Source organism: Anomaloglossus baeobatrachus, chromosome 11 (assembly GCF_048569485.1).
Source record: "Anomaloglossus baeobatrachus isolate aAnoBae1 chromosome 11, aAnoBae1.hap1, whole genome shotgun sequence".
Classification (NCBI taxonomy): domain Eukaryota; kingdom Metazoa; phylum Chordata; class Amphibia; order Anura; family Aromobatidae; genus Anomaloglossus; species Anomaloglossus baeobatrachus.
The window spans coordinates 37,275,675-37,293,471 of NC_134363.1; the positions used below are offsets into that span (position 1 = coordinate 37,275,675).

At 45.8% G+C, this 17,797-nt stretch overlaps 1 protein-coding gene across 2 annotated transcripts in view; it reads right to left on the bottom strand.

Moving 5' to 3' along the window:
• LOC142257132 (cell adhesion molecule CEACAM16-like) overlaps positions 1-16,904 on the bottom strand; it is a 64,380-nt gene extending 47,476 nt beyond the window's left edge. Inside the window, exon 1 of one of the 2 annotated variants that reach the window (XM_075329231.1) lies at positions 16,802-16,904. Coding sequence is in view for 1 of the 2 variants with exons in the window: in XM_075329230.1 (XP_075185345.1) it covers positions 16,788-16,792 (5 nt within the window). In the remaining variant the exon portion in view is untranslated. Of the gene's footprint in view, positions 1-16,787 lie in introns of both variants that reach the window. The other variant, XM_075329230.1, reaches the window with a different exon arrangement.
• Between the last annotated feature and the right edge of the window lie 893 nt (positions 16,905-17,797).

Consider the following 17,797-nt stretch of genomic DNA (forward strand, 5'->3'; position numbering starts at 1 on the left):
AGAGGTCATGGGATCGAGTCCCACAGCTATAAGCTAGGAAAACCGTATTGGCAGAACTTCATAATTTCAAATGTTGATGGATAGCTTAGGGTTAACTATGGTGTCAGATCACTGAGACTCTCAACCATAGCAAGGTTGGGGTTCTGGAACCCTGAAAATGAGTCTGTGCATCTCCATCTTCAATGAAGCAGAGGTGGTCTTGCGTCTCATCCTCTCTCCATTTGTTATCTATGGGATTGATGGAGAAACCCAAGTGCTGCACTCGGCTATTTTCTGTAAGTCCATTGATAGTGAAGGGAACATATATGAAGCCAAGCATGCGCACCCCTGCTTCATGTATATACTCGTTCTCGGAGTTCTAGAGTCCCGATGTCTAGGAGCTGATTGGTCAAACCCTAAGCAATCAGCAAGTTATAGAAGAACTTATGATTGGAGAGTTCACACTTTAAGAACACAAATTTATGAAATCCTAAATAAAGTCATGTCCGGAACCAAAAAGTGAAAAGAATTTGGTCAAAATCAAACACAGTTTCCTATGACTTTGAATTGTGATGTTCTTTTTGTCTTCTGTCCTGATTCAATCTTCGAGTCACTTTAGTTCATGTTTTATTTTGGATAAAGCCTGATTAAGTTTCTGGATTTTCGCTTGACTCTTCTATCTTCAGTGTTAGAATCACAGTTATATTTTTTGACTGCAGCCTCACTGTCTATCAGTTTGGGCCAAACACCTCTCGTTACTTTGTCAATGGTCCTTCTGGTTTTTAAGAATGCTATCCACCTTTATCACGTATAGACGAATTTGGAGATCAAGACATGAGGATACAAAGTAGAAAGTCTTTGGAGATCATCATACGTTGTCGGAAAATGTAAGGTCTTAAAAAGAAGACCAAGCCATGGGTGGTCCCTTGGCCTACTGGGTTTAGAGAACTTGTGTAGTTCCTTCTCTGGGGACTTCAAACATCCAAGATATTCAATATTCTTTAGAAAAAAAAAATAAAATCACAATTATTGACTTTCCTATTTAAGTTCCAAAGAAATGGAAAATTAGGGCAGTGCATGCATGAATATTGAAATGGAATCATGATGGGAAGCTCCTTTACCTTTTGGGGTAGGTCGAGCAAATATAGGATGTTATAGAGGTCAATGTCTGGAATTGTCTATTAAGATGATTGTAATAATAGACCAAGGCTATGATGTAGAAATGCCATGTTGTTGCCCTACCAATGTCAACACTGCCCTTATCAGACCTTCCTCATAAAAAGAATGATAGTAAAGGAAAACAGGAAGCTTTAATTTCCCTATGAAGTGCTGCACATACCTTGACATTTTACCTTAATTTCTCTATAGTATGGTTTCAAAATCCCATTATAATATGCTCTATAGGGCATTTTTTAAAGGGTTACTCCCTAAAAATTAAGTTATCCCCTAAGCATAGGATAAGAAATAAATTGCTGATCACTGGAGATCCAACCACTGGGACCTCCAGTGATCCCAAGATCAGGGCTCTGGAACCCCGAGAACAGTAGTAGGGCAGAAATAAACCAGTGCTGTACTCATCAGTCCCATAGACATAGAATAGAGCAGAGGCCATGCATGTGTACCTCTACTCCATTCATGATGGACTTGCACAACCCTGTTTTTGAGGTTGCAAAGTCACTATCTTCGGATTGCTCGAGGACCTACCATTGAGGCTCGAAGAGATCAGCAAATTACTCCCTGTTGTAAGGAGAGTGGATAACTGTATTTATTAAGTAACCACTTACCATTCCTGGAAGACCAATGTATGAAAGTCCAGTGATGTCATTTGGCATCATGTATGGTCTCATTTTCTGTGATTGACTGCTGTGAGTGGGAGTTTTAGTTCCTCCCAGTCTGTCTATTTGTGTGGGGATTTATCACTCCAGTCTTGGCCACCTCCCGGAGTGGGAGTGAAGGGGTATAAAATCAGGACTTCTCAGGAGTTAGGGTTATGCTGGGGGAGCAGACCTCGCCACCATCAGGCATACCTCTGGGATGAGCGACAGTTAGAGGTTCCGCTAGCCTGAGGGTCAGCTTAGAAGTCCCGATTCCCAGTCATTCCATTATTATTGTGACAACCACTTGCTGTGCTCAGATACATTGGGTGCTCAACCTAGTGTGAGCCATTTGCAATGTTTGATCAGCTCACACTGGAGGTAACAACAGCGTGATCGGATGTAGTATGCACCAAAAAAATTGAAAACCACCGTAGACTTGCTCCCGGAAACGATCTGTTTATGGCTGGCTGCATGTGGATGGAGACCTGAATTGCCCAATTAGTGACTACCAATGGGGTTTAGGTCAAGTCCGGCTCCCACACTAAACTTTCCAAAATTCTGGTTGCACCTGCCGAACCGAATTTCCACTGGTCCGTTCAACACTAGTAACAACTAATATTTCCGTAAGACCCTTCAAACCAAAAATATTTTTGCATCTTCAACAACCACATGAAGTGGAACCTACCTTTAAAATCAAGAGATCGAGTATAGCGTAGACTAAAATATATAGTCCACAGTAATTCAAATTTTTTTTATAAGTTACTAATTAGGTTGATGTCACAGGAGACTTTCACTAGGTACAGTTGGTTGGAAGATAAGACTTGGCAATGACAAAGGATATGCTAAGGGCTAATTGATCTGTTTTGTCAATGTAGCAGAATTAATTTGCAGACTAATCAAATAGATCAGTACAGGTGCAAATTAACTCGTAGAATGAGGTTATCTATAATCGTTCACTGCTTTGCACGGCTGCGGCAGAATTCCAGGGTATATGAGGTTTTAAGGAACCTAGACACAATAGCTGTTGGTCGAAAGAGCATTCGGACGATTGTTTGGTTCCTCAACTTCCTTCGATACACCATGGGTGCGCGCTCTTCTGAGCAATATTCTGTACTCAATGTAAAGGAAGTGTAATGCGGATTATGTCCATACCTTTAGGTCTACAAAAAATAAATCCCACCAAAATGGACATTTTTACTCCCAAAATGTTCCTCCTTTTTACATACGTCTCTATGGGTTTACCACTATGTCCTGCACCTTACACAGGAGGAGCATTCACAAGGACATCAGGCATTTTTTCTTTACAAAGCATAAGCTACCTATTCCGTTCTCTTCCAAGAGCTCTATGCCAGGGTACAGAAGATGCTGCAATATGTCTGGACACATGCTGCGCTGATTATGCATAACTCCTGGAAGGTGACATTCTGTCCTGCAATGGCATTACTTACAGTACATAGCCAAGCTGAGCCTGGCAGGAAATGTAGTCGTCTACGTATTGGCCGCTTTATCCCCTGCCGGCACTGGGTTGATCGGAAGAGCAAATCTAAAAATAGCTGATAAAATCAGGTAAGTTGACATGTCTGAAAATCCTATCTGTCTCCTTTCTATAATTCCAGGTAGCCTATGTCACTCCGACGCCTAATATTCAGCTACCATCACTGAATCACATAGGAATAACCATCCAAGAACTACATTTTCATAAAATGATTCTGTTATGGTAGGTACGGGGAAGTACCAAGTGAACATTAAAAGGAAAGGGAAGGGAAACCCTGTGTCTAGGAAGAAGGAAGCTGGTGACCCCTGACCAAACCTACTGCTGGTCCCTGGGATCCCTCACCACCCTAGATAGGTTGCGCACCTATGCACCGAGCCGGATACCTGACCCTAAGTATCCCTAGTGCAGGGCCCTGGGGTCCCTCACCACCCTAGATAGGTTGCACACCTATGCACCGAGCTCGGTACCCGACCCTAGGTATTCCTACTGCTGGTCCCCGAGGTCCCTCACCACCCTAGATAGGTTCCGCACCTATGCACCAGGCCGGATACCTGACCCTAGGTATTCCTAAACCTGGGCCATCAACAGGGAATGGATTGAATGAGCTCTTTATCAACCCCACTAAACAACTATAGAAGACACAAGGGGGACACACAGGGCGAAAAGTATGAACTACTTATCATTAGATGACTCAGGTAGAAGTTCAGCAAAGTTTTCAGCAACGATACCACAAGCCACCTGCTTGTAACCTAGTCTTGAGGGAGCTGAAAATATCACCAGCACCAGTCAAAGGGAAGGAAAAGGTATTTAAGCACCAAGGGAATACTGATGATCAGCAGCTGGGTGGAAGGCGAGCTCCTGCTGGGTCCAAAAGGGAGAGAGATGAATCCAGAAGGAAAGCTACCTATACCAATGAATACTGACAGGAGGAACAGTGGAAAGTCAGGGAGCATTCTGCGCAGCTAAAGGCTGTGACTTTCTATGGCCAGAAACCACATGACTGTCTGTTACCCATGACACACCTGTGACAGATTCCTTCTAATATTTCTTTTTGCTTCATTTTCCCCAATCGCTGTGCCATTCATCCCTCTTTTCTAATGAGTTGGGCATGACACATTTATTATCCGCGTGTGCAAAAAATTTCCTCCAACACCAAAGGATTTAGAATATTTTGCCACGAAGAGTATTAAAGCAACTACAGAAACTGAAGATACTATACTAAAAAAAAAAATGCTCTTCTTCAATTCACATTCCTCAGCATTGTATCCATCTGGATTTCCTCCGGGCCTCCTGAGAGGGACCACCACTGGACAAGAAACAGAAAGGGAGGTCTACTGCTCGAGAGGAGTCATGTGTTACTCCAAGAATCCTGGGCTCTCATAGTCTACACATTGCAACACTGAGTTAAGGAAAATAGTGACGCATTTGTACAAACCATTTCTAGCTATTTTCTACCGTCTCAAAAATGGCAACAACCATACAGGACAGATTTTGGTGCAAAAGTCTTAGGCAGGTGTAGAATTACTGCTGTAAAGTACGAACACTTTCAAAAATAGAAGTGTTAAAAGTTTATTTTTATCAATGAACAAAATGCACAGTAAATCATCAGAAGAGGAAGAGAAATCTAAATCCTATCAATATTTGGTGACGCACTTCGCCTTCTAAATAACATCAATTTTGCTACGTATACTTGCACAAATTCAGGGTTTTTGAGAGATTTTGGCCAGGTGACTAAGTAAGCAATTATACCTGGCAGGTGATAATGATTATTATTTTCATAATTAATAGAAAACACGGTCATTGACTGAAACAGAAACAGTGTAAGAGGTTTAGAGCTGGGTGAGGAACAGACAAACTCTACTACAAAAGGTGAGGTTTTGGAAGAAAGTTTTGCATCACAAGTCACATATATCATCGCAAGACTGAGCAAGGCAACAAGAGACCAGGTAGTTATACTGCATCAGCAAGGTCTCTCCCAAGTAAGGATTTCAAAACAGACTGGGGTCTCCAAATGTGTTGTTCAAGAAGCACCAAGAAGTCTAGCCAAAAAGCCATAACTCCGACATAAAAACAAGGCTAAGGGAATCAAATTTGCATGAAAATGTAGCAATTAGGGTTCATACAAATTACATCAGGTGCTCTGGACTGATGGAATAGAAGACAGATTGTTTGACGAAGGGCTGGAGAATGGTACAATAAAGAATACCTGCAACAACAGTGAAGCATGGTGGAAGGTCCTGCAAGGTTGGGGTTGCATTTCAGCAAATAGAGTTAGGAATTTGGAAAGGATTAGAGGGAATCTGTCATGTTCCCAAATTCTATTATCTATCAGATATAGAGTTAATTTGTAGGTTACTAGCATTGCAGTGCTGTCCACCTGCTTTAAAGGGGTTGTCCACTACTAGGACAAGCCCTTCAGATTCCACATTTCCCCCAGGTAAAATAATGAAGCCTACACTCACGTCTGGTACTGGCGGCATTCCAGGGCTGTTGCGGTTCGCGAACCCAGGGCTCACGATATTGTGACGTCATGCGAGCCCCAAGTCCAATCAGCGGCGGCTTCTGACTCCCCGCCTTCTGACCAAACAAGCAATCAACAGGAAGTGAGCACTCACTTCCTATTGATTGCTCATTTGGTCTGAAGGCGGGGAGACAGAAGCTGGTGCTGATTGGATGCGGGGCTCACGTCACAACACAAACAGCGGCACCATGTCACACTCCCAGTCCGACCGCGCCACCCACCACCCGTCGCTCCTACCCCTGGGGTCCCCATTCTCCGCTGAGCCCGCTCTCCTGCTACCGCGTTTTCCCGTCGGTCCCGGCGCCGCGCTGCACATTCACTGCAGCCACCTGCGCTCCAGCATCCTGCCTCTCCTCCTGTGGTCTCAGCTCTGACTTCCGGGTTGCGGTCCTCACACATGCACACTAGAGGGGGCACGTGTACACTCACCTAGACTTAAAGGGCAAGCACAGCTGTCCGGGATATGACTACTAATTAACCTTGGGTATTTAAGACTTCCTATTCCCCATGGCCAGTGCTTGTTCAACGTGTCCCTGTAGCTTGTCTCTTGTACTAGTTGTTCAGGTCCTTCTATGCCTGTGCTTGGTGTAACTCTGTCTCTGCTTGCAGATCCTGAGTACCATTCTGAGCACACACTCCAGCCTGATTCCAGTAACCTGCACCAGTCTTCGGTTCTGGCCTTCAGCTTAATCCCTGTGACCTGCACCAGTCTTCGGTTCTGGACTTCAGCCTAATCCCTATGACCTGCACTAGTCTTCGGTTCTGGACTTCAGCTTAATCCCTGTGACCTGCACCAGTCTTCGGTTCTGGACTTCAGCCTAATCCCTGTGACCTGCACCAGTCTTCGGTCCTGGACTTCAGCCTAATCCCTGTGACCTGCACCAGTCTTCGGTTCTGGACTTCAGCTTAATCCCTGTGACCTGCACCAGTCTTCGGTTCTGGACTTCAGCCTAATCCCTGTGACCTGCACCAGTCTTCGGTTCTGGACTTCAGCCTAATCCCTGTGACCTGCACCAGTCTTCGGCTCTGGACTTCAGCCTGATCCTATTAACCTGTATCTCATTCAGATCAGATCCTGTATCCATAAGACTCTATCCGGTGACTCTTGCTAATCCCGGCTTCCGTTCGCTCGAGGCGTCCTCACAGGGGAGTCCGGTGCACGGTTCAGTAGGTCCACTCCCAGGACTATCGTTACACACCACTGGAAGGTCATCAGTAGGGGAGGTGAGTAGAGGCTCCATTATTTTACCTGGAGGAAAAGTGGAATCAGAAGGGGTTGGTTGTCCTAGTACTGGACAACCCCTTTTATGAAAGTTTGGCTACTGGGAAAAAGTTAATTTTATTCTTCCCAGGAGCTGACGACTTTCAGTTATAGAGGCTTACCCAAATCTGATACAGTCTTCACTTAAAAGCATTGTAAGTGATGAATATAAGCCCGTACACTTTAACATTTCACTCTGTACAAATGTGGTGGGAAGCAAGCTGTCAATCAAAGTCCAGGGCGCTTACAGCCATGGCTCGCAGTATAATGAGCAGCGCTGTGAGCGGTGACTGTAGCCATTCTGTGCACACCTCTATCAATGAAAACTAGTGGCTCCCGGGATGAATAAATTTAATTTTCTCCTGATAGTCAGACTTTCAGTAAGGTAGCCGGGCAGCATTTTAATTCTATATGCAGGTTAATAACGTTTGGGGTCCCCTTTAATGGTGCCCTTAGTGCAGAGTAATACAGGTAGATACTTATCCATTATGCAATTCCATTAGGGTAGATCTGATTGGCTCCAAATTTACTCTCCAGTTGGAAAACGACCCCAAACATCCAGCCAATGTCATTTTGGATCTTCAGTGTAAAGGGGAATAAGGAGCCCTAGAAGTGATATCAGGCCCCCACAGAGACCTGGAGGTAAAGATCTGGCCCCTACAGAGCCCTGGAGGTGATTATCCGGCCTCCATAAGGTCTTGGAGGTGATGATCCAGCCCCCACAGAACCTTGGAGGTGATGATCCAGCCCCCACAGAACCTTGGAGGTGATGATCCGGCCCCCACAGAACCTTGGAGGTGATGATTCAGCCCCCACAGAACCTTGGAGGTGATGATTCAGCCCCCACAGAACCTTGGAGGTGATGATTCAGCCCCCACAGAACCTTGGAGGTGATGATCCAGCCCCCACAGAACCTTGGAGGTGATAATTCAGCCCCCACAGAACCTTGGAGGTGACGATTCAGCCCCCACAGAACCTTGGAGGTGACGATCCAGCCCCCACAGAGCCCTGGAAGTGATGATTTGGCCACTACAGAGCCCTCGAAGTGATGATCCGGCCCACACACAACCCTGGAAGTGATGATCCAGTCCCCTTCAGAGCCCTGGAAATGATGATACGCCCCCCAGAGACCTGGAAGTTATGATTCAGCCCCCATAGAGTCTTATCCTGGAAGTAATAATTCAGACCCTATGAAGCCCTGGGGGTGATGATCGTACCCCCCCAGAGCCCTGGAAGTTATGATTCAGCCCCCATAGAGTCTTATCCTGGAAGTAATGATTCGGACCCTATGAAGCCCTGGGGGTGATGATCGTACCCCCCCAGAGCCCTGGAAGTGATGATTTGGCCACCACACAGCCCAGGAAGTGATAATTCAGTCCCCACAGAGTCTTATCCTGGAAGTGATGATTTGGGCCCCACGAAGCCCTGAAGGTGATGATCCAACCCCCACAGGGCCCTGGAGATGATGATCTGGCCCCCACAGAGCCCTGGAAGTGATGATTCGACACACACAGAGCCTTGGAAGTAATTATCCGGCCCCCACAGACCCCTCTAAGTGATGAACCGGCCCCCACAGAGCCCTGGAGCTGATGATCCAGCCCCCACAGAACCTGGATCTCAAATCATCCAGTCTATCTGGGAAAACATGAAGGATCTGCCCAAACCTCATACACAGAAGATCTGTGGTTAGTCCTCTAAGATGTTTGAAATAACCTCCTTAAGAGTTCTTTTAAAAACTGTGTGCAAGTGTATTTTGAAGAGTAGATGTTCTGAAGGCAAAAGACGGTCACACCAAATATTGATATGGTTTAGATTTCTTTTGCATTGAATTTTGATACTGGAACGTCCAAACCAAATAGAACAGTAAAATGACAATTATACAGCTCCACACTTGTGATATGGCATATTTATGTATAGATATTACGTCCTTCCTGATCTTCAGTGTGAATAGGAGCCTACGGAAATTTACGTTCTCAACATGATAATGATACAAATAAGACTGCAGTGACTTAGAAAAAGAAAACTGCGGCAGAGATGTCAGCACGACAAAAGACTGAATACTGTACGGAGATATAAAGGAGCCTTTCATAGACGGAATCAGATGACTGTACAGCACCCAGGCACTGCCACATGATTTCATATTACATTAATGAGTGCAAGGTATCAGAATCAATGGCGTATTTACAGAGAGATATGACATGCAGATGTATGATAGATTAGATAGACAATGTGGAGAAAAATATTGGGCTATACTCATCCCCAGTATATAACATCTGGCCCCTCACCCCCCAGTGTATAACATCCAGCCCCTCACCCCCAGTGTATAACATCCGGCCCCTCACCCCCAGTGTATAACATCCAGCCCCTCACCCCCCCAGTGTATAACATCCAGCCCCTCACCCCCAGTGTATAACATCCAGCCCCTCACCCCCAGTATATAACATCCGGCCCCTCACCCCCCAGTGTATAACATCCAGCCCCTCACCCCCAGTATATAACATCCGGCCCCTCACCCCCAGTGTATAACATCCAGCCCCTCACCCCCAGTGTATAACATCCGGCCCCTCACCCCCCAGTGTATAACATCCGGCCCCTCACCCCCAGTGTATAACATCCGGCCCCTCACCCCCAGTGTATAACATCCAGCCCCTCACCCCCGGTGTATAACATCCGGCCCCTCACCCCCGGTGTATAACATCCAGCTCCTCACCCCCAGTGTATAACATCCAGCCCCTCACCCCCAGTGTATAACATCCAGCCCCTCACCCCCCAGTGTATAACATCCGGCTCCTCACCCCCAGTGTATAACATCCAGCCCCTCACCCCCCAGTGTATAACATCCGGCCCCTCACCCCCAGTGTATAACATCCGACCCCTCACCCCCCGGTCTATAACATCCGGCCCCTCACCCCCAGTGTATAACATCCGGCCCCTCACCCCCCAGTGTATAACATCCTGCCCCTCACCCCCAGTGTATAACATCCGGCCCCTCACCCCCCAGTGTATAACATCCGGCCCCTCACCCCCCAGTGTATAACATCCGGCCCCTCACCCCCAGTGTATAACATCCGGCCCCTCACCCCCAGTGTATAACATCCAGCCCCTCACCCCCAGTGTATAACATCCAGCTCCTCACCCCCCAGTGTATAACATCCAGCCCCTCACCCCCCAGTGTATAACATCCAGCCCCTCACCCCCCAGTGTATAACATCCGGCCCCTCACCCCCCAGTGTATAACATCCGGCCCCTCACCCCCCAGTGTATAACATCCGGCCCCTCACCCCCAGTATATAACATCTGGCCCCTCACCCCCCAGTGTATAACATCCAGCCCCTCACCCCCCAGTGTATAACATCCGGCCCCTCACCCCCCAGTGTATAACATCCGGCCCCTCACCCCCCAGTGTATAACATCCAGCCCCTCACCCCCAGTGTATAACATCCAGCCCCTCACCCCCAGTGTATAAGATCCGGCCTCTCACCCCCCAGTGTATAACATCCAGCCCCTCACCCCCAGTGTATAACATCCGGCCCCTCACCCCCCAGTGTATAACATCCGGCCCCTCACCCCCAGTGTATAACATCCGGCCCCTCACCCCCAGTGTATAACATCCGGCCCCTCACCCCCAGTGTATAACATCCGGCCCCTCACCCCCAGTGTATAACATCCAGCCCCTCACCCCCAGTGTATAACATCCGGCCCCTCACCCCCAGTGTATAACATCCGGCCCCTCACCTCCAGTGTATAACATCCGGCCCCTCACCCCCAGTGTATAACATCCAGCCCCTCACCCCCAGTGTATAACATCCGGCCCCTCACCCCCAGTGTATAACATCCAGCCCCTCACCTCCCAGTGTATAACATCCGGCCCCTCACCTCCAGTGTATAACATCCGGCCCCTCACCCCCAGTGTATAACATCCGGCCCCTCACCTCCAGTGTATAACATCCGGCCCCTCACCCCCAGTGTATAACATCCGGCCCCTCACCCCCAGTGTATAACATCCGGCCCCTCACCCCCAGTGTATAACATCCAGCCCCTCACCCCCAGTGTATAACATCCAGCCCCTCACCCCCAGTGTATAAGATCCGGCCTCTCACCCCCCAGTGTATAACATCCGGCCCCTCACCCCCAGTGTATAACATCCAGCCCCTCACCCCCAGTGTATAAAATCCAACCCCTCACCCCCAGTGTATAACATCCGGCCCCTCACCCCCAGTGTATAACATCCAGCCCCTCACCCCCAGTGTATAACATCCAACCCCTCACCCCCAGTGTATAAGATCCGGCCTCTCACCCCCCAGTGTATAACATCCGGCCCCTCACCCCCAGTGTATAACATCCAGCCCCTCACCCCCAGTGTATAAAATCCAACCCCTCACCCCCAGTGTATAACATCCGGCCCCTCACCCCCAGTGTATAACATCCAGCCCCTCACCCCCAGTGTATAACATCCAACCCCTCACCCCCAGTGTATAACATCTGGCCCCTCACCCCCCCCCGGTCTATAACATCCGGCCCCTCACCCCTCGGTCTATTTCATCCGGCCCCTCACCTTCCGGTCTATAACATCCGGCCCCTCACCCCCAGGTCTATTTCATCCGGCCCCTCACCTTCCGGTCTATAACATCCTGCCCCTCACCCCCCGGTCTATAACATCCTGCCCCTCACCCCCCGGTCTATAACATCTGGCCCCTCACCCCCCGGTCTATAACATCTGGCCCCTCACCCCCCGGAGTATAGCCTCTTTCCTCATCCATGCTATCTGCCTTTACTAACATGTGACAGACTATCTGGTGGCCCAGAATGCACTGATACCCCGGTGACTCCTATTACAGAATGCTCTGTCAACAAGTCCATTCATGACATTTCTTCCTCCTAAATATTCCCCCATCACCTGTGAGTGATATTATTGAGAAGTGGAAGGAATCGCAGCCATGAAGTGGAGATCCCGGAAAGTTACAGAGCAGGGGGCCGAGTGCTGAGGAGCAGAGGACAGAAAAGTCTCCACAGCTCCAACCCCATACCTGCAGAGTCCAGACCTTCTCTGGTAACATCAGCACAAACACTGCACCCGCCGGGGGCTTCATGGCCGAGCAGCTGCAGCCATATATCACCAAGCACAATGCTGAGCCGTACATCACCAAGCACAATGCCGAGCCGTACATCACCAAGCACAATGCTGAGCCGTACATCACCAAGCACAATGCCGAGCCATACATCACCAAGCACAATGCTGAGCCATACATCACCAACACAATGCCGAGCCGTACATCACCAAGCACAATGCCGAGCCATATATCACCAAGCACAATGCCGAGCCGTACATCACCAAGCACAATGCTGAGCCATACATCACCAAGCACAATGCAGAGCCGTACATCACCAAGCACAATGCCGAGCCCTACATCACCAAGCACAATACCGAGCCGTACATCACCAAGCACAATGCCGAACCGTACATCACCAAGCACAATGCCGAGCCATACATCACCAAGCACAATGCCGAACCGTACATCACCAAGCACAATGCTGAGCTGTACATCACCAAGCACAATGCTGAGCCATACATCACCAAGCACAATGCTGAGCCGTACATCACCAAGCACAATGCCGAGCCATACATCACCAAGCACAATGCCGAGCCGTACATCACCAAGCACAATGCCGAGTGTTGGATGGAGCAGTGTAAAGACGCCACCATTGGACTCTGGAGGAGACGTGTTCTGTGCAGTGACGATTCACACTGCTCTGTGTCTGATGGAGGAGTTTGGGTTTGGTGAATGGAGAACATCACCCCCTGACTGCATTGTGCCCGCTGTACAGGTTGGTAGAGGAGAATAATGCTCTGGGCTGTTATCAGGGGCCAACCGCGACTCTTAGTTCCCGTGATGGGATATCTTAATGCTTCAGCACAAAACATTGTGTTTCCAGCTTTGGGGGAACAAAATCCATATTGACATAGTTGGGGGGAGTTTGGTGGAAGAATATGTATAGATAGGGATGGATGGATAGATAGATAGATAGATAGATAGAGGGATAGAGGGATAGATAGATAGATAGATAGAGGGATAGATAGATAGAGGGATAGATAGATAGATAGATAGATAGATAGATAGATAGATAGAGGGATAGAGGGATAGATAGATAGATAGATAGAGGGATAGATAGATAGAGGGATAGATAGAGGGATAGATAGATAGATAGATAGATAGAGGGATATATAGATAGAGGGATGGATAGATAGATAGATAGAGGGATAGATAGATAGATAGATAGATAGATAGATAGAGGGATAGATAGAGGGATAGATAGATAGAGGGATAGATAGATAGAGGGATGGATAGATAGATAGAGGGATAGATAGATAGATAGATAGAGGGATAGATAGATAGAGGGATAGATAGATAGAGGGATGGATAGATAGATAGATAGAGGGATAGATAGATAGAGGGATAGATAGATAGAGGGATAGATAGATAGATAGAGGGATAGATAGATAGATAGATAGATAGAGGGATAGATAGATAGAGGGATAGATAGATAGAGGGATAGATAGATAGATAGACGGATGGATAGATAGATAGAGGGATAGATAGATAGAGGGATAGATAGATAGATAGATAGATAGAGGGATAGATAGATAGAGGGATAGATAGATAGAGGGATAGATAGAGGGATAGATAGATAGAGGGATAGATAGATAGAGGGATAGATAGATAGATAGATAGATAGATAGAGGGATAGAGGGATAGAGGGATAGATAGATAGATAGATAGAGGGATAGATAGATAGAGGGATAGATAGAGGGATAGATAGAGGGATAGATAGATAGATAGATAGATAGAGGGATAGAGGGATAGATAGATAGATAGATAGATAGATAGATAGAGGGATAGATAGATAGAGGGATAGATAGAGGGATAGATAGATAGATAAATAGATAGATAGATAGATAGAGGGATATATAGATAGAGGGATGGATAGATAGATAGATAGAGGGATAGATAGATAGATAGATAGATAGATAGAGGGATAGATAGAGGGATAGATAGATAGAGGGATAGATAGATAGATAGAGGGATAGATAGATAGAGGGATAGATAGATAGAGGGATGGATAGATAGATAGAGGGATAGATAGATAGATAGATAGAGGGATAGATAGATAGAGGGATAGATAGATAGAGGGATGGATAGATAGATAGAGGGATAGATAGATAGAGGGATAGATAGATAGAGGGATAGATAGATAGATAGATAGAGGGATAGATAGATAGATAGATAGAGGGATAGATAGATAGAGGGATAGATAGATAGAGGGATAGATAGATAGATAGACGGATGGATAGATAGATAGAGGGATAGATAGATAGATAGAGGGATAGATAGATAGAGGGATAGATAGATAGATAGATAGATAGATAGATAGAGGGATAGATAGATAGAGGGATAGATAGATAGAGGGATAGATAGAGGGATAGATAGATAGAGGGATAGATAGATAGAGGGATAGATAGATAGATAGAGGGATGGATAGATAGATAGAGAGGGATAGATAGATAGATAGAGGGATAGATAGAGGGATAGATAGATAGATAGATAGAGGGATAGATAGAGGGATAGATAGAGGGATAGATAGATAGATAGATAGATAGATAGATAGATAGATAGATAGATAGATAGATAGATAGAGGGATATGTAGATAGAGGGATAGAGGGATAGATAGATAGATAGATAGATAGATAGATAGAGGGATAGATAGAGGGATAGATAGAGGGATAGATAGAGGGATAGATAGAGGGATAGATAGAGGGATAGATAGAGGGATAGATAGAGGGATAGATAGAGGGATAGATAGAGGGATAGATAGAGGGATAGATAGATAGATAGATAGATAGATAGATAGATAGATAGAGGGATAGATAGATAGATAGATAGATAGATAGAGGGATAGAGGGATAGAGGGATAGAGGGATAGATAGAGGGATAGATAGAGGGATAGATAGAGGGATAGATAGAGGGATAGATAGAGGGATAGATAGAGGGATAGATAGAGGGATAGATAGAGGGATAGATAGATAGATAGATAGAGGGATAGGTAGATAGAGGGATAGATAGAGGGATAGATAGATAGATAGATAGAGGGATAGAGGGATAGATAGAGGGATAGATAGATAGATAGATAGATAGAGGGATAGATAGATAGATAGATAGATAGATAGAGGGATAGATAGATAGATAGATAGATAGATAGATAGATAGATAGATAGATAGATAGATAGATAGATAGATAGATAGATAGAGGGATAGATAGAGGGATAGATAGAGGGATAGATAGATAGATAGATAGATAGATAGAGGGATAGGTAGATAGAGGGATAGATAGAGGGATAGATAGATAGATAGATAGAGGGATAGAGGGATAGATAGATAGATAGATAGATAAAGGGATAGATAGATAGATAGAGGGATAGATAGATAGATAGATAGATAGAGGGATAGATAGATAGAGGTATAGATAGAGGGATAGATAGATAGATAGATAGATAGAGGGATAGATAGATAGATAGAGGGATAGATAGAGGGATAGATAGATAGATAGATAGAGGGATAGATAGATAGATAGAGGGATAGATAGAGGGATAGATAGATAGATAGATAGATAGATAGATAGATAGATAGATAGATAGATAGATAGATAGAGGGATAGATAGATAGATAGATAGATAGATAGGTAGATAGATAGATAGATGATTCACCTTTGCTTCCTCTATAGTCACTTTTCTGGTATGCAGGAACACAGCTAGGTTTTGTAGACTTCTCCAGTCTTACGACACAACTGTCTTAACACCCCTTTAGTCACAATAAACAGGGACGCGCACACCTTCACCTTCCCGTATGTAGTCATTACCGGTATTAAATGTTGGCTTTGGATCAATTTACGTGTGTCTGGCATGGAAACGCGTTGTGTACGGGGTTATAATGAGGCTTTATGTCTTTGTATAACCTGCCGTCTTCATTTCATTGCTCAATACGGTGGACTCTACGGTGATGTGAAATGCGTCGCACAACGAGTATTTTCAGATGCCTCCTACGTCGCTATTTTCGATCTCAACAATAGGATTATTAGCGAAAACCTAAGATACTCATTCCAATCGTCTGTTCAGACCGTGACATCCAAGGTTATCGATTGTCCCCCGATATGAATCAGATTGCACCATTTTCACCAAGAGGAAAAGAAAAAGAGGGGAGGGGGGGGGCGGCAGCTTACTGCACGCAAGAGACAAATCCTCGCAGCTCAGTCCCTGCATGGCACCGTCGTTTCTATTAATATAACACGTCTCAGCTATAAACCCACTGCAGCACAGGTCATATACACAACCCCAATCCGAACGCATTTTTTCATTTTTCCCTGGAAAATATTACCAACCCAATCTCCCCAGATCTGCGTAAAAGTCCAGATGCAGCGCAGCTAAATTTTGTCATCTGCACTCAAGCTCCAAATGTTATCAAAACGATTTCTCTCTGCTTTTACATAGGACTGCAATATCTTAGGATAACAAAGAATACAGCCTAAAAGAGTAAGATGCCAACGGATCACCTCAACCCCAAACCTTATATTTTCGAAGCGTTCTCCATAAATCTCCGGTAATGGGGTGACAGGGGTACATCACATATAACAGCAGGATGCAGATACCCTCCCATACTCACTGCATGCACAGTACCTGTCTATTCCTTGCAGCTGTGCTTCCAAGAGCCTGGCACCAGCAGCCGTAGCAGGGACAGAAATACATCAGAACGAGAGGGAGGGACGGAGTATGGAGAATGGGGAGGAGACCAAGAAAACTAAGGGATCAGCAGGAGCTACTAAGTAGGGATTAAAATGCTTCAAAGGAGATTTTCAGGAAAGCTTTCGTAAGAGCAGGTGTCATAGAAGCAAGAAAAGGCAAAACGTAACATTGTAAATAAGACAAGAGCAAGGAGAGGATAAACCTTACTCGTCAACTCTTCCGGAATGCCAAGGAGGAAAATAAGACTCACCGGAGGAGTGACCTGACAAAACATTCAGCTCTTCTCATTTCTCCTGTCCTCTTCACTCCTGTGAGAAATAGTCTTTCAAGGCATCAGAAAAGTGAAGAAGACTGGTGACTGTGTTCATTTTGGGGTCATTGTGATCCAACACCTTTAAGGCCTGATTTCAGGGTCCAGTCACACGTCCATTTTTTTTTTTCTGTTGGCAGAAAATTGTGGAGACCTGTGCCATTCTGATCTGCGGGTTGGGTCAAACTCGTCAATGATTCTCGATAACCTCCGAGTGCGGTCTTAATTTCATGGATAGTCAGAACTATCCATTGCGAGTCATTGGGTCTCGATAACATCCAAGTGTGATCTTAAGAACTATCCATCACAAGTCATTGGGTCTCGATAACATCCAAATGCAATCCTAAGAACTATCCATTGCAAGTCATTGGGTCACAATAATATCCGAGTGTGATCCTAATTTGATGGCGAGTCAGAACAATCTATCGCGAGTCAAGGGGTCTTGATAACATCCGAGTATGGTCCTAAGAACTATCCAATGCAAGTCATTGGGTCACAATAATATCCGAGTGTGATCCTAATTTGATGGAGAGTCAGAACAATCTATCGCGAGTCAATGGGTCTTGATAACATCCGAGTACGGTCCTAAGAACTATCCAATGCAAGTCATTGGGTCTCGA